This window comes from Anser cygnoides, chromosome 12, assembly GCF_040182565.1.
Source record: "Anser cygnoides isolate HZ-2024a breed goose chromosome 12, Taihu_goose_T2T_genome, whole genome shotgun sequence".
Taxonomy (NCBI): domain Eukaryota; kingdom Metazoa; phylum Chordata; class Aves; order Anseriformes; family Anatidae; genus Anser; species Anser cygnoides.
In genome coordinates, this window is record NC_089884.1 from 11,452,960 (window position 1) to 11,473,343 (window position 20,384).

The 20,384-nt window shown below is 44.7% G+C and overlaps 1 protein-coding gene across 2 annotated transcripts; it reads left to right on the top strand.

Annotated features, from left to right (window-relative positions):
- Positions 1–1,818: 1,818 nt before the first annotated feature.
- KATNB1 (katanin regulatory subunit B1) lies at positions 1,819–19,935 on the top strand. Of its 2 annotated transcripts, none has more exons than XM_067004638.1 (19): positions 1,819–1,975; positions 4,235–4,365; positions 6,510–6,627; positions 8,891–8,991; positions 9,545–9,586; positions 10,277–10,360; positions 11,384–11,499; positions 12,025–12,096; positions 12,321–12,471; positions 12,899–13,086; positions 13,221–13,354; positions 14,156–14,206; positions 14,380–14,456; positions 15,105–15,224; positions 16,213–16,362; positions 16,686–16,762; positions 17,164–17,238; positions 18,005–18,121; positions 18,736–19,935. In XM_067004638.1, exons 1-19 carry the CDS (start codon positions 1,936–1,938, stop codon positions 18,866–18,868), a joined length of 1,977 nt encoding a protein of 658 aa, XP_066860739.1. In that variant the 5' UTR covers positions 1,819–1,935; the 3' UTR covers positions 18,869–19,935. The 2 variants fall into 2 exon arrangements, with proteins under 2 accessions (XP_066860739.1, XP_047924935.1); XM_048068978.2 differs by having other exon boundaries at positions 13,224–13,354.
- The last annotated feature ends 449 nt before the right edge of the window (positions 19,936–20,384 follow it).

Consider the following 20,384-nt stretch of genomic DNA (forward strand, 5'->3'; position numbering starts at 1 on the left):
GCTACTGACACCAGAAGCAGCATTATTTGAGAATATATATTCCAATATAATAATATTTCAACAAACTTAAAATATTGTTTTATATGTAGCACTAGTAAAGATTTTGAACTCGTCAATTCACAACAAAGAAAAATTATTTGACCTCACTTAGAGCTATTAGCTACAAAAAAACAGCAGACTAATACTTAAATTGACCAACTTTGGACTTTAGTATTTTTATTTTTCCTCTTTGAAATGTCTCCAATCACTGATCGCAAATATTGGCAGACAGGGTAAAAGATGTCAAGAGCAATTAAACAAGCATTCCAAATCCAAGGAATTTTAGGTAATCAAGCATTTTGGTTAATCATCATCCCCTGATAGCTATAAATAGAAGACAGCATGTACATGACACACATTAGTATTTACTGAAGTCCCTGAGCCTGCTAGGAAACAATTTCTGATTTTCTCTAGAGTAGATTAGGCATAGTAGACACATATGGTGGTGCTGCCTACAGCTCCTGACAACTACTTTCTTCAAGGAACAACCTGTAATGATCATTTTCAGCAAAGGCTACACAGATTAAAGCTGGGGGAAAGGCAAAAACATATTTTCCTGTGGTAAAACATATTTTCCTGGGGTATAGCAGAATAATGGTCATTACAGCTGAAATACACCATGACCCAGAGCAGATTAGACTCATTATTTTATGGTAGCTGCCCATTTTAAGTGTGATAGATACTTTAAGCGGATTATGTGTTGATTGAGGGTATGATTCACTCCCTTTTGTGTGCACCTATCGAAAACTGAGCATTTGTGCCTCCTGTGGGTGGCAGTTGCAGTGTCTGACACTGGCCAGGGTAAATCCCGGGGTGTGACAGGGCCTCCCAGCTCCTAGGGAGCTCCTGGGTTTTGGAGCTCCAAGGTCTTTAATGCTCCAAGCGCATCGCGTTCCCCGAGGGTCTGGCCATTGGAGCAGCCACCAACATGCTGCTCCTCACAGCTCTGTGCAATGTGCTGCTGACATGGTGACCTAGGATTTCACAGAATCACAGAATGCTCTTAGACACATGGTTTAATTCTTAGGTTGCCCTGTGCGGAGCCAGGATTTGGACTCTCTGATCCTTGTGGGTCCCTTCCAACTCAGGATATTCTACAATTCCATGATTATCCCCCTCTACTCAGCGTAGAAACAGGCCACGAAAGCAAAAAACTTTTAAAATAACTCACTCTTCTGAGGTACTTAAATGAGAGGCGTTCAGGTAAGAGCACACTGCTGAAAAAGAACTGAAGGAATTTAAGGATCTAGCCCAATTTCCAAATCACTAGGACTGAACTCGTGAAGGGTTTAGGACCCCAGGGAACTGAGGGGAAAGAAAGCCCTAAGGTTTCTAGACAGGAATTTAAAAAATATATAAACAAAGAAGAAGCAAGCAAGCGTAGGATTATTTATTGATCCATATTAATTCCATACCAGAAGAGCCACCAGAATATATTTATTTTAAAAAAAAATTTACAAGCACCAGGGACACAGCAGCTGCCCCTTAAGGATCAGCTAACACATTTTGTCGAGTGCGAGCGCGAAGCTACAGCTCTGCCTTCTCTTTTGACCTAGCAGCTGCCGGCGGCGCCCGGGACGAAGGGAAGGAGAGAAGCACGGCTCTGACAGGGCCCAGCCCCGCCTCCCCCGCCATGAAACGCCGGCCTCAGCCCCCGCGCGCCTCCCTCCTCATTGGCCGCGCTCGCACAGGCTCCAAGAAGCCGCGCTGCGAGTGGCCCAGCCGCCCCGCGGTCGCTGGGGCAACCGCCCCTCCCGCGGCTCCCATTGGCCGGGAGGCTCACGGAGCCCGGGCAACCGCACGGCTCGGCGGCGCGGCGGGGCCGGGAAGAGGGGGGGGGGGGAGGGGGGCGCCGCGGGTGCCGGGCCCGGGCGCGGAGCCTGGCAGCGGCGGGAGATGGCGGCGCCCGTCAGCACGAAGGCGGCCTGGAAGCTGCGTGAGTGCCCGCCGCTCCCACCCGGACCCGCGCCCTGCCGCGGTCGCGGCGGCCCCGGGCTCCCCTGCCGAGGGCGCGGCGGCCGCCCCCGGAGCCCGGGCCGCAGCCGCGGGTGCTGTGCGGCTCCGTCCCCTGAGGCTGCGCTGTCAGCGAGGGGCGGCGAGCACCCGCCGCTCTGCGCCCGGTGCCTTCCCTCGGGAGGGGCGGTGACGCTCAGCGCCTCGCCGCCCCGGTGCTCGGTGGTGTCACGGGGGCTGCCAGGGGCTGGTCAGAAGCTGCGGGAGCAGGCGGTCCTGCAGACACCTTCGCTCCGGGCCGGGGGTTTGGGGCCTGGGGTTCGGCTAGCAGGGAATGGTGTTGTCAGCTGGCAACGGATGGAGCTGAGATAATTAACTTCGCAGTTTCTTGTGTTTTCTGTGTTACCTTCCTCTTCCTGAGGCTCTAGAGTTGTAGGAAAAACTACTAAGAGGTCGGTTGGTCTCAAATATCCATCATCTTTAAGTGGGCAGAAGTTCTTGATACTTCGTTTTGCTCGGCTCTGTCCTGTCTGAGCATTGTCCTTAGAGAGAAGGGTTCTGGGCGTTAGAAGCGTTTCGGTGATGCTCATTAGGAGCTGATCGTTGAGCTGGTGGGTGACATCAGCCGGGGGTGAGCACGCTGTGAAAACACGCTGTGGGTTTCGGGAACTGGCACTTCACTGGGGGCAAGGGTGTTGCTGTCTGGCCAAGGCTGGAGCGAGCCTCTAACCTGGCTTTATGAGTAGAGTTCTGTGCTTCGGCAATGACATTTAAACTACCACTATATTATTATGAACAAAATTAAGAGGGGGAGAAAAAATGGAGTTGCTGATGTACTCGTATTAGCGGCAATGTTTAGCATGTATACTTTCAATTTTAACTAGTGAGTTGGGCTGTTAATACCGGTTGTATTATTTGTTGTCATCAGTTCTGTGTGTACATACATACTTTAGCATTGTCATAGGGAAGATTGGTCTTTCAACACAGCACAAGCATATTTTCAGATTTGTTCTCGTTTAATTTACAGTCCATTTACCTTTGTAATTTGAAAGGTATTCCTCCAGCTAAAGTGAAAGTTGCACAGTTTTGCTTTCAAAAAAATGCTCTGGGAGACTGAGATCAAAGTACCTGTAATTATTGTTGCAGCTGTCTAATGTCCTTTCGGGTTAGGGTTGCATTTTAAATTTTCAAGTTGCCCCTCCCACCAAAACAACCTGAACAAAAGTAGAATTGATTACAACCTAACCCTTTTACAAATAAGTTTCGTAACTATTAGGCATGCAAATCCAGTGAACTTTCAAAGAAGAGAACAGTAAGAGGAAAAAATAGTAAATGCATCTGCCAGAAGCTCCTGCCAAAAGCTTTGGTGGATTTTAAAGTCCATTATAAAAATAGTTATCTACGCAAAAATGCTCTTTTGGCTTCTCTTTTGTCCCCAAACTTGTTTCCATATGAAAAGGTTTTCCTAGAATTCTGTCATTGTGAAGCCCTCACAGCATCATACTTTCCTATCGGCCCCCCAGTTTTTTAATAGTCTTTTAGCATCGGTCACATTTGCTCTTTTGTGCCCTTTCACATAAATATTCATCCTTCCTTTGTCACAGTTTCACACTGTCTGCATTGCTAAATTTCACCCTTGTTCTGTAGTGGGAATGTAGCAAAGCCTCTTCTAAAGCTGAGAGAAGGCAGTTCCACCTCTGCCCAGGGCTGAGTCTGACTTTTTCTCTGTAAAGCAACAAACTGTACTGCTGCTAATCTGCCATTTCCTCTCAGTGTGGACACTGCTGCTGCTCTTCAGTACGGGACTAAAGGGCTTTTCTCTAGGTGCCTGTGTCTGCTGCTTGTCAGGCACGTGTCATTCTTCTACTTGTGAAACAGCTCTGCTTACTGAGACCCACCTAGGTACAGAAGGTAAAGCAGCTTCTGTGAGCAGGCTGCTACAGTCTAGCCAGTCTTTAAAAGCTACCCAGTTGCTGCTAGTGAGAGAAGCAGTAAGCCATGTGAGTAGTGGAGTTGTGAAGCTTGGCCAGCAAATGTGTTAAGAGCAGCAGACGGAGCCAAGAAGGACTGTTTCAAGCCAGATAATAGCGTGACTTGTTATCTGAACTGTGCGTTGCTGCAGCTTGTCCAGTGACAACTGGAAAGGTTTTCTGGAGAAAGAACATTTTTCAGCCCTTTGGGAGGGATGGGGTGGAAAATCTTTATATAAGTCTGCCATAACTGCTTGCTTCATTTTATGCAGAAGAGATCACGGCTCACAGCAGCAATGTGTCCTCGCTAGTCCTGGGGAAGAGTTCAGGCCGGCTTCTGGCGACTGGAGGAGATGACTGTCGAGTCAACATATGGTCAGTTAACAAGCCCAACTGCATCATGGTAAGAATGGGCCTGTTCTTAACTTTCTGGGGGATGGGAGAATTAATTCTGAGATGTAGAGGGTGGGAATGAGGGAAAAGACTACTGGGCCTGTGGGACTTCTATCAGGACCAAGCCAGGTGGCCAGATGCTAGCAAAAGTTAGGGACAGAATTCAGTAATTGGTGAGACCGCTGCTCCAGAGACAATCCAGGATGGCTGTCTGCTTCACTGGGGCCAGTATGTGCTCAGATAATGAATGCTGAGCCTTCCGTTACTGTGCTACAGATAACGCACTGCAGTTTTGTCAAGGACAGCTAGTTTTATAGTGCAAGCTACAGGGGCCAGTTTTATACCCTGGAGTTTGCCCTCAAAGCAGGAAACATCCCAAGTGGGTTGCATTTCCACCTGTCCCACAGTCATTTATTGTCAGCACGAAGTTTGTCAGAATACTTCGCTGACTTAACAGTAGGCTGGGGAAGAGTAACGCTGTGTGCAGCATTACTCTCATTACTTGTTAGAAAGAGTAGAGTTACAATAGTGGTTACCACCAAAGCACACCATAAATACATTTAACAGCTGTCTTGTCCTGTATCGCTTTGCCTTCCAGTGGATGTTGTGGAAAAGTATCTTTAGCAAGTGTCCCTTGTCACTTGATTAATTAACAACACAATAATGTTACATTGTGAAAGGTATTTCTCTAAACAGAGTGAACCATGTGAGGAGAAAACTGAGAAAGTAGGATCAAAAAGGCTGAAAGGAGAATGTTTCTATTTTATTTTCCCATTTATTTATTGAGGTCAAGTATAAAGAGGTTGAAATAGATGCAAAAGTAGTTGCTCGCCTTTAGTAGCGCTGTGCTTCTGTCATAGCTTAGTTAAGCTGTGTCTTTCTGGGCCCTTTGTGGTAGCATGACAGTAGTTTGAAGCCAGAGTATTGCTTTCCATGTGAAGGGCTGGAGGACTAAATATCTCCCTATGCCATCTGTGGGAGCAGAGGGCTGTAGCTGTCCTGTGCTTCCTGGGATACACGGACGCTGGAAGCTGGCGTTTGAGAGGCAACGTTGACTGGAACTGGTCTTGTGCCATTGTTAAAGATTATAAAAATAAATCTTGAGTTTGTGGTCGTGCTTTGTATTTTGCTATCTGAAATTCACCTTTAGTATTTTAATGTTAAGGTTCAAGATGGTTGCATTTTGGGGAGGCGGGAGAAAAGGAACTTCTAGAGTAGCATTGCATCTTGTTTCATGTTTGAGTTCTGTTTCACACTGAGCAGTTACAGTTGCAGCTGTAGAGCACTGCAGGCCTGCTTGAAATTCAGAGAAAGCCCTCTCAGAGTAGGTTGCTGTCAGTCAGCATTCTCAGCTTCTATATGTGTGCAGAGGCACAGAGCAGCTTAACTGTTTAAAAAGACCTGATTGAGGATGGAGTAAAGTCTAGGATAATAATATTGCTTAATTGACAAGCAAAAGGTCTATAATTGTGGTATGTGTGTTGATTAGTTTTCTAGAAGTAGTTTTTAAATATTTTTGCATTTTAATTAAATACTAGCCTTCTCAAAATTCTTATATAATTGTAAGCTTTTAGATGCTCAAGGATGAAAGAAGCTTCGTACATGTGAAGTAAGGCCTCTTTACTCGAGTTAATAGTTCAGTAACAGCACTGTGTTATCACTGTGACACCCATGCATTGTGGCAGCAACATATGACTCCTTGCTTTTGTGAAGGTTTTGAAGTGGCCCTGCTTTCACACTTGCTTTGATTTTGTAACCAGTTCGTGAGACTTGCATGACCCATTTAGAGCAAACGTAGTGAGAATGTGCTTGCGTAGCATAAGTTTTATAAGGTAAGCATGTGTCAGCCTCATCTGGGCTTCTGCAGGTAATGTTTAGCTACACGTTTCTATTGATGCAACCTTTAAAAACTAGTCAGCGTCCCAGAAGGTGGAATAATGTGGGAGGTACGTGCACAGTGCTCTGTGCAGTAATGATCTTTACGATGCTCTAGCATGCTAGTTGGTGATAAGGGAAAAGGGTCAGTGGCACAGCCAAGTGGTCCTAACTTACAGCTAAATACTTCAGTTACCAGTTGAGTATGAACTATAAGGTTGTGGACTTAAGCTGTCTGTGTCAGTAGCCATTGATTGTGACTCATGGTTTTCTTTGCAGAGCTTGACAGGGCACACATCACCCATTGAGAGTCTACAGATCAATATAAACGAGGAACTCATTGTTGCAGGGTCCCAGTCAGGGTCCATTCGCGTTTGGGACCTGGAAGCTGCCAAAAGTATGTTTCCATGAATTTTCTCTTCTGCTAATATATAGAATCATTAAGGTTGGAAAAGCCCCCTGAGATCATCTGGTCCAACCATCCCCATGCCACCAATGTCATCCACTAAACCGTCTCCCTAAGCACCACGTCCAACCTTTCCTTGAACACCCCCAGGGACGGTGACTCCACCACCTCCCTGGACAACCCGTTCCAATGCCTAGCCACTCTTTCTGAGAAGAAATTTCCAACCTGGAGCAACTTGAGGCCATTCCTTCTTTTCCTATTGCTAGTGATCTGCAAGAAGAGACCGACCCCCAGCTCCCCACAACTTCCTTTCAGGTAGTTGCAGAGAGCAATAAGGTCTCTCCAGAGCCTTCTCTTCTCCAGACTAAACAACCCCAGTTCCCTCATCCACTGCTGTAACACAGCAGCTCTTGGAGAGGGAAGAAAGAGAAAAGACAACTAGTTTGGACAAAAGGAAATCTCCATGCCAGCAATGATAACAATGTTGCCTTTTCCTTTACTGTTGAATTTGATTCCCATGGTCTATCCTCAAAGTGGGGTGAACTTGAAGATGGCAAGATAGTTCAGTCTTTCCCATTTGAATAAGACTGCAGCTGTCATGTGAGGAGATGGGGGAACTGCTGAAAGAGTTCCTACTTGTTCAGGGTATTCTTTGAGGATGATGCTTTGTGGTAAATCCCCCCAAAGATGCCAAGGATTCTCTTCAAAAAGGCAGTGGTAAAAACAAGAAAATATGCGTTATTTCTCTCCAGAGTCATCAAAATGAGGGGGACACAAGCTTTTGGGGTATCGTGGGAAAGCTGTATTACTGTGCAATCTCCAGACCAAATTAAAATACTAACTTGGTCTTGTTTTCTTTCTTTCTTTATGAAACCCAGTTTTGCTATATCCTTATGCTTATCCATGCTGACCTGGAAGGTTCCTAACTTATGAAGAAAAGCCCAGCATTGCTTTCTTCTTAGTTTTCAGTACTGTTAGGGGGCTTCTGTGCAATTCCTACTGAGACTATAGAGCTGTGTGCGCATACTGAAGCAGAAATTTACGCACATATTGTGGAGATTGAGCTGAGGAACTAGTTGCCAGGGTTTTAACCTCAGTGTGTTGAAGTCTGTATTCCAGATATTTTTTTCTGCACATAGAGAATAATTAGACGTATATAAAAATTATATTCATAGCCTCAGCTTAAAATTATCAGCCTTAATAAATGGATGCTCTAACTCTAAAACCAGATTAAGAGCTTTAACTGTATTAGGTTCTGCACAAGTCCAAGAATCTCCTGCTTGCTGACTCTTCTTCTAACTTTCATTTTTTCCTCAAGTGATTTTTCTCCTGTTATACTCTTGCATGACTGTATAAATAGACAAGGACCTGATTTTTAGTAAATCTTAAAAGCTACGAACTCATTAAGCTCTGATCCTTTGAAGGACAACTGTTGAGTTATACTTACTGCATTTTTCCTCAAATCCTAGAACAAATTTGAAAAGGTATCATGAATCACTTGTAGGCTTTCCTGCATAAATACTGTAGAAGGAATTTATATTTCTTGTAGTTTGCTACTTGCTCATACTAAGAACATGTAATGAAAACAGACTGACTTTGGCCAAGAAGGCAAGCAGCAGGTGCCATAGATATTAAAGATCATGATACCGTCCCAGATGACTGATGGTGGAGGGAGATTGCCTCTGTCATTATATAAGCATTTTTTCTTCCTCAAAGTTGAGTTCTGCATTCATCTCTACTCTCAGAGATGCAGTATACCTGTTCAACTGGTCCTTTCTGGTTTCCAGAATTACAGGAGGCATTACTTTGTTGATGACTTGCTCAAACACTGTGATCATTTTCTTTGCCTCATGCTTCCTGAGTGTCCATTCCCAGTCTTTGGGATGTTTCTTGCAAGGGACAGTTGAAGGAGGCCAGTGCAGGTACTAGAAAATCAGAGGTGGAAGTTGGACTTGTGTCTGGACTAGGGTGCAGAGTCCTCAGAAAGTGCTTGTCTAATAGCTGCAAGGTGAATGATGTCCTTTGAGTTTTTTCACTTCCTATATGACACTATATGTGAAGGTAAAGTTGGAAACACGTAGAATAATGTATACAGATGAATAAAGTGTATGTAGCATGTCTAATGTACATTGTATTAGCATGTTTTTAATGGTGAGGATAGTATAGCAAAACTTCTGCATCCTGTTGGGGTGATACAAACTACTAAATATTTGCTCCTTATTCTTTCTCCCTGCTCCACTTCCCGATTTCCCAGTTCTTCGTACATTATTTGGTCACAAAGCGAACATCTGCAGCCTTGATTTCCATCCTTTTGGAAGTTTTGTGGCATCTGGCTCTTTGGACACGAACATTAAGGTAAAGCCTACCTTCCTCTAGAGATTACCCTCTTTGCTTGCAGTATCTTTGTTATGAAGAGTGACAGAATGTGTTTTCTGCCAAGCTGTTGGTAGATATTGTACATCCACATTTGCATGTGTGTGGGCAGGTGTATTTGTGAGTGCTTGTGAAATTCATGCATGTGTTTCCACAGTGGTAACTCATGAATGTGACTCCTCAGTTGTGGAATGTGGCTCATTCCACAGGGCTCGAGTTAGGTGCCAGCTGAGACCTGGTGTCAGTAAGCACAGATGTCCTGATTGCTATGGATTGTACCTGCTTCATCAGACTGGTATCTGACTGCAGGAACGGAGCTTCTGTAGTAAGAAATACCTTACAGAAGTGATTCTCACTTGGGAAGTTAGATTAGGAAATGTACCTGAAGCAAACAGGGGTTTAGCAGCCACTTCAGTGATTTCATTCTGCAGTGTTACCAGCCTGATGACTGCAAGAGCTCTTGTTTTGACAGAACTCTTGGGCCCCATATGTACCTTTCTAAGCATATCTTTTGTTTGCTTTTCTTCACCTGTAGCTCTGGGATGTAAGAAGAAAAGGCTGTGTCTTCAGGTATAAGGTAAAATGCTTCATTAGTTTTCAGAAGAGGGGAGAAGGATTTCTGTCTAAGACTTCTAGGCAAACTTTAAAGTGATTATGTACAAGTAACTATGTAGTTTTGCTGGTGAGATCTGTGGGGTTTTTTTTTTTTTTTTTTTTTTTTTTTTTTTCCCGAATGGTCTGATAAACCTCTGTAGGCCTCAGTGAATTGTATGGAAGCATTAAATGGATATCATAGGAATTAATGTACTGTAGTCTGCTTGGCTTCAGTGGGAGATGGAAAGCACCCAATAGTAAGTGTTTCTTTATACTGTGGCTGGTATTAATGTGAAGTCCCCACTGCACTGAGATGGTTCTATTCATGGGGCCTTTCTATACCCAAAGAGCTTGCTGTATGTTAATTTTGTAGCCAACTTAATGGCACTTCTGTCTTAACAAAGAAATCTGTTCAGCTTAAATTTGATACTTACCAGGTGAGCCAGATCTGTATTTACCACTCTTAAACTGATGCCAGAAATGGCTAGATGAGAGACATTATGCCCATTTAGTGTGACTAGGTATAGCTTTTGCGTGTAGAATGTAGTGTTCTGTGAGTTGTGGACTACATGAAGCTGTTATTTATTTTATTATACCATATCAAGTTGAAAGACAGTTTCCTCTAAAGGAAGAGAAAAGCAAAGGAAAATATTTTTTGTCTTTCTTGTTGCAGGGTCACACTCAAGCAGTTAGATGTCTCCGATTTAGTCCTGATGGCAAATGGTTAGCCTCTGCTGCTGATGATCATACTGTAAAGGTAATTTATTATGACATCTCCTTTATGTGCTTGTGGCATATAGGAATACTGTGATCGTCTTTTTACCAGTCATTACCAACACTCTCTCTTAGCCCCTCTTTGTTTGTTAGGCATCTGGCTGGGCCCTGTGGCTTTGCGGCTCAAGACTGTTCATGGGAATTGTGTCCAGTGGCCCAGAGCATCTAGAAATGAATTGTGTGTTGGACAAGTGCACTTCATCACATATATGTTGACACTATGCATGTAAAAGTCCAAGTTTTGATGATGGTAGAATTGCGATACCTGAACAGTAGTGGTGGTTCTCTTAGTAAATGTTACAGAATGAATTGTCCGCAGCACATTGCTTCGCTATACCATTTTCTGGCTCTACTCAGCTAATTCATTAGAGTTGTGTTACCATACACATTGCATATCATGATCAGTCTGAAAATTGCAGTCTGGACTGAACAAAGCAGGAGAAGGAATACAGGAAAGTATCAACTGAGGCAGCTTCTTCAGTTGTTTCTAATGTGGTACGGCAGAATGTTGGCAAAGGACTGATTTTTTTTGTTTCCAACTTCAGATGGAATAAGCTGGTCAGTTGTTTCACTCTGGATTTTTCAGTGGAGACTGGAGCCCAGGAAGAATGAATTACTAAACGATTCAGAGCTTAGGGTTCTTGTTTCTTTACATTTGAGATTTTTATCTTCTGGAACAAGTGGAAATGCCATATCTTATCCCAGTCTTTAAATATAAAGCAGACCTCTAGGGGACAAATTACTACTTAAAACTAAAAAGGGAATTTAAAAGAGATTTTTTTTAAAAAAAATTATTTATTTTATTATTATTATTGTTTTTTTGTCAACCTTAAGTGACCGGGACAGTGTCTCTTTTCCAGATCATTGCTTTCCTTGACAAACTCAAGTCTGTTCTGGGAGGGGGGGAAAAAGTGTTAGAAGATCACTGGTAAAGGGAAATTCAAAGTGTATTGAAATTCTTGAACATGAATTTTTCTAAGAGTCTTTTGTTCTTTCCTTCTTCCAGCTGTGGGATCTGGCTGCTGGGAAGATGATGTTTGAGTTTACAGGACATGCTGGCCCAGTGAACGTTGTAGAATTCCATCCAAATGAATACCTTTTGGCTTCTGGCAGCTCTGACAGGTATATGAGGGGAAAAAGAAAGAAGGGAGTTGTTTATGTCAGTTCCACTTTCAATGCCCTTCCTTTTAAGAACATGGCAAACAGGAATGTCACACAACTCAAACCTGCCATTGCAAGAGCCTGCCAGCTAGACAACAGCATGTCACATCTGTGATGTGCAGAATATGGAGATCTTACCTTCTCTTACAAAACTGATGATGCTCTCTGCCATGCTAGAAAACAATGCAGTAGGCTTGAGCGCCTCACTAATCGAACTGACATCCTATCTGAACAGCAAGCACTCCTGCTGTGCCAGCAGAGCGTCTTTAGCTCTGGGTCTGCTCTAAATAACTATACATCTCTAGAGCCTCTCAGTGTCTTGGTTTGGATTCATGGATCTTAGCTAGACCAGTCCTCTGTGTAGGTTCATCATATATGCACAGCAGTGGCAGTCATTCTAGTTATTAGTATACTATTTTTAATGTTGAATCCTACAGCAGATTTCCAGAGGGATGAGCGACAATTTTTATTCTGTTTTGTGCACAGGACTGTTCGATTCTGGGACTTGGAGAAGTTTCAAGTTGTGAGCTGCATTGAAGAAGAGGCTACTCCCGTCAGGTATATTAAATTCCTCCTGCAGTGTACTAGGCAGAGACCAAAGCTGGGGGCAAAGGGAGAATTTCATGAAAGGGAGAATACTGGAGAGAAAGTTGCACAGGTTCACCAGATCAGTACGTTCATTGCTGAAAACATCCTGCAGGTATTCAGTGAAGTCATAGATACAGCCCTCGGATCTTTGTGGAAGTTGGAGGTTTCTAAACTCTCTATCTGCCTTTTCCTAGGTGTGTTCTTTTCAACCCAGATGGCTGTTGTTTGTATAGTGGTTTCCAGGATTCACTGCGTGTGTATGGCTGGGAGCCTGAGCGCTGTTTTGATGTGGTCTTGCTGAACTGGGGAAAAGTAGCTGACTTATCTATCTGCAACAACCAGCTGGTAAGTCATTGTTCATGAGGAGTTGGGGAGGTGACTGCGAAACGTGAGATAAAATCCTTCTGTCTTGCTTGCAGGCCTTCTGACCTCTAAGCTTATGTCAGACTGCAAGTGGCCAGGGCATGCAGTGTGTCCAGCACCTAGAGCTTGTGTGTTTTTTCTTTCAAGAGCCTTGTGCTACATTTCATCTCTTTGGCTTCTGGAGGAAAGAACTGGGGCTTAGTTTGACCAGTATTTCAAAACTATGCTTGCAAAAGTTTTATCATAGGCTTTCATGTAGCATTGGTAGTTTCAAATTAAAAAAGCCAAAGCACTGAATTGACAAATTCTCAAGTGCTGTCACACAGGGTCATTCCATCCTCCCTGATCATAGAAACGCTGGCATGTACCCTGCTGTTCAGCGAATTACCTTGATCTTTTGCCTCTGCAGATAGGAGTTTCCTTTGCGCAAAGCACAGTTTCCTCCTTCGTTGTGGATCTCAGCAGAGTCACAAAGTCAGGTTCGGTTCCTCATGGGCTGATCAGGGATGACAAGCCTCTTGTTCAGCCCACCCCCACAGGGTCCTCCCTTCGACGCATCTATGACAGGCCCTCAACTAGCTGCAGCAAGCCACAAAGGTAAGGGAAACTGCTGGTTTGTTGTAATCGCAAGCTTTATAAGGAAATGTACAAGGAAATTAGTGCTCTTTTTCTGTCTAACAGGGTCCATGTGACTTGCCCTAACAACATCCTTTTTTTCTTCTTCTTTTTAGCAGAGTGAAGCACAACTCAGAGAGTGAGAGGCGCAGTCCCAGCAGTGAAGATGACCGGGATGAGAAGGAATCAAAGGCTGAGATCCAGAACCCAGAGGATTACAAAGAGATCTTCCAGCCCAAGAATGCCATCTGTCAGTACCAGGGGTTATTGTGTTTTTGAGTGGTGGCTAGTTCAGAGCTGTAGACACTGAACTGTTTCATTGGAAGTGAATTCTGGCGTATTGTAATAGAGGCTTCACCTGTGACTGAGAGAGTTTAGAAGACTTGAATATTCCCTGCTTAATAAGTCGTATTAGTGAACTGCTGGAAGGTTGCACCTTTGCTAGGGTACAGTGATGTCTGATTGAGGTCTGGCCCAGAATCCAGAGCTCTGTTATGAGTATGGAGCCTTCCTGTCCTGATTAGGAAGGATTGCTGTGTTACAGAATCTTTATTTGCTTAGAATTCTGGTATATGTAAACTCAGCAGCCTCCATTAAAGAAGGAAAGGTTAAATGGTTTGTTAAAGCAGTGATTGTTGTTTAGGAAGCACAGTGCAATGCATGTAACTCACTTTACTGTAAGTGAGAAAAATAAGATACTCTTTCTAAGGAAGCAATAGTCAAAATAATGACTTAAGTATGTGAATCAGTTTAGTTGGAGGTTAATTTTGTTTTTTTTTTAGTGTAACTTGCTTTTGACAGTGCACTGTCTTGTGCTTGACACCTCTTCAGCAGTGAGCTACATGGGTCAGTTTTGTCCCATCTGTGAAGGCAAAAATCCTTTGTTTAAACTCAACAGTAATGTCAAGGAAGGTCTGGAGGAGATAACTGCTTGCTGTGTCGCTGATTGCCCTAATCTCTGGAGTTGCTGGAGGTCTCTCAGCTCCAAGGCTGACCTATTACTAATCTGTAGCCTTGCATGGTTTGTCATTTTTTCCCTCTTTTTCTGTAGCTCGAACTCCTCCACGAAACAATGAGCCTTTTCCAGCCCCCCCTGAAGATGGTGAGTATGAAAATGACCCCTTGGTGGGAATGGGATTAGTAGCCCTTAAAACAGGGAGAGTTGCACGTCTGCAGAAATGACTACTTGTAGTCTTTTTTATGGTACCTTTGCTCTAAGCTTCTCTTGAGAGGAACAATCAATTTCTACTTTCCCGCTTCTTTCCATCTTGATAGAACCTGTAACTGCAAAGGAAGCAGTGAAGCCTAACCAAGCTGTGGAAGTCCAGACCCCGTTGCCAAAGCAGGAACTTGTACGTACAGTGTAATCTGTTAATAGCTGTTCACATCCCCACTGTGAAAGGTTTGTGAGTTTTAGAGACATGACTGTTCTAAATCAAGCTGATTCCTTTACTGAAGAGCAATAAGAGTGCAGCTTCAGCCTCTGTCAGTCCACGTGTCTCATCTGAGCAGCAGAATTGAAGGCCAGGCCTCCAGCAGACAATGGCTATATTACATTTGTTTGCTTCTCACACTTACAGTGGTATTTCTCCTTTAATATCAAAATAAATGCAATTCTCTGAAGAGAATTTAGGTACTACGTTTCCGCAGGTGCTTGAATAGAGACTATTTTAGAGTCAAAATCTCAAGCAGTTATCAGGACAGGATATGTTATTCAGGCTTCTTTAGAATTCTTTCTGCCTTTGGGCTGGCCATGGCCTATTGCCATAATTTTAGATGTTAATATCATTGACAGCATTCAGTATTCTTGCTGGGGCATCTTACGTGTACTTCACGAACCTTAATTAAGTCTTGATGTATACCTGAGGGACACTTCCTTGCCTTCGAAGCCATGCTAGCAAATTGGAGACTGCCTTGAGAGGAAAGTGGGTCAGGAAAGAGGATATGAGACTAAGTCCATGTTATTGCTGCTAGAACTTTTATCCCAATTTCTCCTGCAGCCTGATCAAATTCAGAGGCCACCAATTGCGTCCTCAACTCCTGTGACCAGAGCAGAGCTGTCAGTGATTCCTGCAGCCAGGAATGAGCCCATTGGCCTGAAAGCAACTGACTTTCTACCAGTAAGTGTCTCTGAACAGATGTTTTTGGCTGGTGTCAGTGCTGGATGGCATCAGAAAAAGGGTGTTCTTGGAGGTGCAAAACTGTCTTAGGTGCTTTCTGCAGCCTGCAGTCATTGGTACTGAACGCAGCAGCCAAAGAACACATTCCTTTTCTGCTCTTCCCCTGCCAGTTTGCTCTCCTGCCTCCGAACTGCTTTGACTTGCAGTTCTTGTGGGATTAGCACCTCAGGGCTTCTGGACTGGGCCCCCATTGAGACTGACAGCAGGCTGATGCAAACACAGCCTGGTTGGTTCATGCTCATGAAGAATGTGTTATTAAACCAGGGAACAAGGGATGAGGCAAAGACACTGAATGATTCCACATTCTAGACAGTGATTCATTTAGAAAATTGTTGTCTGCCATTATATGCACATAATTATTTTATGGTAATCTTTGCCTCTTGCATCTTGGAGGCTTCCTGGCCACTCCTCAAGAGGGTATTCCCTAACGCAGAAAGGGAGAAGGACCAGAGCATCCTCGTTATGACAGACTTTAAATGTGAGCAGGGGAAGTGGAGGTTCCAGCATGACTTGGGCAGAAATCAACTGCGAGTCTAACAAATGGTGCAAGATTTATGTTTTTAATGAAAGTTGCTGGTTTCAGATTAGCATTTCATATCAAAAATAGGGTTTGCATGAAAATATTTCTTCATCCAAACATACAGGGTTTGAAAACTTACTTTTTCTTCACTCCTTTATTTTGAGATTTTTTTTCCAAAGTTTTAAACGTGTTTGTGATTTACCAAGTAGAAAAAAAAATAAAGTAGCTGAAATTGGAACAAACTGAGCATTTCCATTTCAAAAAGATTTTAAAACAATCTGCAAGGAAGTCTGTATTTCATTACTCTCTGTACTCCGAAATTAGCTCTCACCTAGGTCAGAGAAAGCTCCTATCCTTTCTGTACCATTCTGCTCTGTTATCGCTTCTCCACTGTTGTCTACTTTTCAGGCTGTGAAAAACCAAAGCCAGACTGAGCTTGTGGATGAGGAAGCCATGTCGCAGATCAGGAAAGGCCATGAGACCATGTGTGTGGTGCTCACCAGCCGCCACAAGAATCTGGACACTGTGCGGGCTGTATGGAGCACCGGTGACATCAAGGCAAGGATGTGGAGATGCCTGAGGTTCATGAGGGGAACGGCTGAGCAGTTTTATTGTCTGGTGTGGAACCAGTTCTGCCTCATACAAAACTTGGTATCTCAGTGTTTGTTGCCGGGGTGCACCACAGAGTGCTGCTGTGTTCCAGCTGGGGTTGAAAGGTCACAAACGTGGAGAGAACTTTCTCATTAGAGAGTTATCTTCTCTTACCTGGCTAAATCCATGTTCCCTATACCTTGTATTTGAAAAGTAGTACTTGGTATTTATTGCATTAGCCTATCCAGTTTAAGCCTTGCGATAGACTTCTTCTTCCCCTTCTCTCTCAGAACTCTGTGGACTCTGCTGTAGCAATCAATGATCTGTCTGTTGTTGTGGACCTCTTGAACATTGTCAACCAAAAAGCGTGAGTCTTGGGTCACTGGGATACCTGAGAGCTATCTGGCTGGGTGTCGGGTGCACTGCGTTGTGCCTGCCTCATGTCCAGCTGCCATGGCAGCATGAAATGCATATGCTTGTAGTCAGATCTCCAAGTCTGCAGTGCCAGTAACTGCTGGAGTTGTACAGGGCCTTTTCTGTGTGCATTGATGTCTCACAAAGAAAATCGGTCTTAGGACTTAATAAAGTGATTCTGCTGGGAGTAAATGTGTTGGAACTAGCAACCTTCTATCACAAGGGGGAGTCAATGAACTTGCTCAGTAAACTTGGGTGCAGCTACTTGGACATTTTTGCCAGAAAGCTCTATTTGCGTCAGCTCAACTTTGGAAATCTTCAGTCTCAGAACATGTCCTTTTCTTTTCTTTTAAGGTCTCTCTGGAAGTTAGATTTGTGCACTGTAGTCCTGCCTCAGATAGAAAAACTACTCCAAAGTAAATATGAAAGGTGAGGCCACGAGAACATGATGTGCTTGTTGGGGAAGGTGTGGATGTTCGTAAGAGAGCTCTGCTAAGCATTTTGTAGCTGAAAGAAAATCCTGGAAAGTCATAGTAGACACAGTATTATGCTGATACCACACCTGGAAAAGAGCAGTGGAGTTGCCAAGTGAGTGTGGGAAAAGATATGTAGTATAGTGGGAAAGTATATGGAGGCAGGAAGTCCTCAGTAAGAACAGGATGTTGAGATTTGATGTAGGTGTGTTGGTCTGAAGGCAGGTATGACAGCCAGGAGGGGTCAAACAGGTGTAGACCAAGTGTGCTCTGTGCGTTGATGATTAAACTGTTGACTTGGGACAAAGGGAATGAAGTCTAGCAACAGTCCTGGGGTTGCTTAGAAGACTTCTTTGAATCTGATCATTAGGTGGGAAGAAAATGCAGCATCTCGCTTAAGATGGGGTTTTCTGTCCTTCTTTCCTACTAGGAGAGAGGATCCTTCCAGGTGCCCTCAGCAGGACACCTCTGCTCTTGAGCAGAAAAGTCTCACTTAGCAGTGTATATGCCAGGACATTTTAAAAGGGCTCACTTTGTCAGTCTCAACTTGAACCAAGACTGTGTTGGCACTCGTTTGGTACTTGTCTCCTTGCCTGGTTACAGGTGGTGAAGGGGAGTTGTTTGAGTACATTATCCCCAGTGACTGGATGTGTGTGAGGGCTGGCTGCTGGGAGGAAAGGAATGGAATTCAAGTGGGACTTGATTCTCTGTTTGCTTTCCAGTTACGTGCAGACTGGCTGCACCTCCTTGAAACTCATTCTCCAGAGATTCCTGCCATTGATCACAGACATGCTTGCTGCACCACCTTCGGTCGGCGTAGACATCACCAGAGAGGAAAGGTGAGGCACTTACCCACCTCTACTTGCTTCCTTTCAAACCAGCCTTTCTCTTGGTGAGTCTTGCTCCTTTCCATCAAGGTTTTGATACTAGACTGGGCATGCCTTCCCTTTTGTCTGCAAATACCAAACCCTCCTGCTCTGAGGAAAGGGCCAAGGACTGTTTTTTGTTTTTTTTTTTTTTTTTCCCCCTCTCTCTCTGTGTATTGAGTCATACCTAACCAAAGTGCAAATATGTCAGAAGTAAAGCCAGCTGGTGGCTGCACCCTTCACCTCACAAGGCACATGAGCTGTCAGCCAGACCTTGGATTTCCAGTTCATTCATAGGATAGCTCTGCTCTGAGAACTGGCTCTCCAGAAACAGCACCTCCTTCCTCCCCAGTCTTTACCGCCAAAGGGGAAAACAGGAGTGAAAGAGCCCTTGTGTGAATGCCATTCTCCTGCATCATCAGGATGTGGGCTGAAGACAAGCTGCTTCTGCAGAGTCATGCTCCTGTTTCAACCAGGCCACTTGCAGGGCTTGCATTTTCTCTCCTGCTTGGGCTGAATCTTAGGCGCTTCAGGAGCAAGCACATCTATGTAGCTGAGCATTCATGCTGTGTCTGTTGTTTTCACAGGCTCCATAAATGCAAGCTGTGCTACAAGCAGCTGAAGAACATCAGCAACATTGTCAAAAACAAGTCTGGGCTCAGTGGCCGCCATGGTAGTGCCTTCCGGGAACTGCATCTCCTCATGGCTGTCCTGGAGTGACAGCTGCCACCTCCTCATCTGCAAACACGTGGCCAAAATCCCCTCTGCTCTTGGTCTGACTGGATTTCACCTCTCTGTGTGTTCATCCTTCCACCACAGCACAGTAGGGAACAGGAATCTTGCTGGCTGGCCACCTGTCCAGCACCAGTACCTAATGGGCTAGGTATAAGACCTGAGTGGAGAGGTGCCTGTGCGGTGCAAGGGGACCAGGCTGGCTGAGGATTCTGCAAAAAATCCCTGTAGGGAAGCAGCTTCATTTCAGCTTTTTACCTCAGCATCAAGCTCTGAGTTGCTCTGTCTCTGCGTGCTGGCCTTACTCTGGCTGGAGGGCTCCAAACCTGCTTGTCACCTTTCCTTCACGCATGTGTGCTGTTGGTTCTTGACACTCGGCTCTGATGGCCCAGGCCTGCTCTCTGCAGCATGCTGAGGACTGCAGCTTTTGTCCCCCAAAAGCCTGCTGTGGTGTGGAGCACCCTTTCCCTACAGAAAGGACTTGACCTCTTCTGCTGGCACATGGGACCAGCCTTGTTGGCTTGCTTCAAAAAAATGTGAGCCAGGACACTGTGCCACCACACCTGGTATAGTCTCGAGGGCCTGTTTTGAGAGGAAGTTGTCTCATAACTTGACAATCCCTGCTGGTAACCCTGCCCCACAGAAGATTAGTATCTTCAGACTGTTGCTGGGAAATGAGGTCTACCTGGATCTGTCGACCTATATGACTTCAATAGGACTTGCCGTACATGTTTGCCTTTGGGGGTAAGGGTGGAAGAATGGAGGGACGTGGACTAATGTCTCTCTACATCCACTGGAGCACTCTTAGGATTGTGGTTTTATTGTTCTGTTTTGTCATCCTGTCTGTCCCTGTTTTCCCCTCCTCCCCCAGTCCAATAAATGGCTGTCAAAACCCTTCTGTCCCTCTTTCTTCTTTCCTTTGGGGAAAGAGGCTCCTGTTGGTGCCTCCCCTGCTCCTCCCAGTCTGTCTCCTGTTTTATACACTGGAGCCTGTTGTCTAGGAAACTGTAACTTATAATGAATTTTAATAATAAAAGATTTGTAACTTTTCTTAAGTTGTGTCAAATGTCTCAGTCTCTTTAAGTGCTGTTCACTTTGGCATGGCTTCTGGCTGGGAGCGGATAGGGAAAGCGGGGCTTTGTGTTCTGTGTGCCTAGCAGGGCTCTAGAACTCACCTAGAAGGGTGAGTTTTCTCACCCTTCCTGTTGGGAGGCTGTGTTGAGTAAGTGGATACTGTGAGTAAGTGTTCACGCTCACCAGGTGTCTACCTGAAATGCTGTGGGAGGCTTTGCTCTGCTGGGTAGGTCCCAGCCCTAAGAGCAACATCAGCATTTGTGGATTGTCTTTCTCCCGGGCCTGATGAAGATCTCCTCCCCACCTGCTTTCCAGCAGGTTGCAGGGTAGTAGTGCACAGGTTAGGTGCTGCCTCCAAGCTTGTATGGCACTTTGTGCTTTTTCTGTGAAGCTATTAAGCCAGGTGCTAGTGTTTGAGGGAGGAGACCCG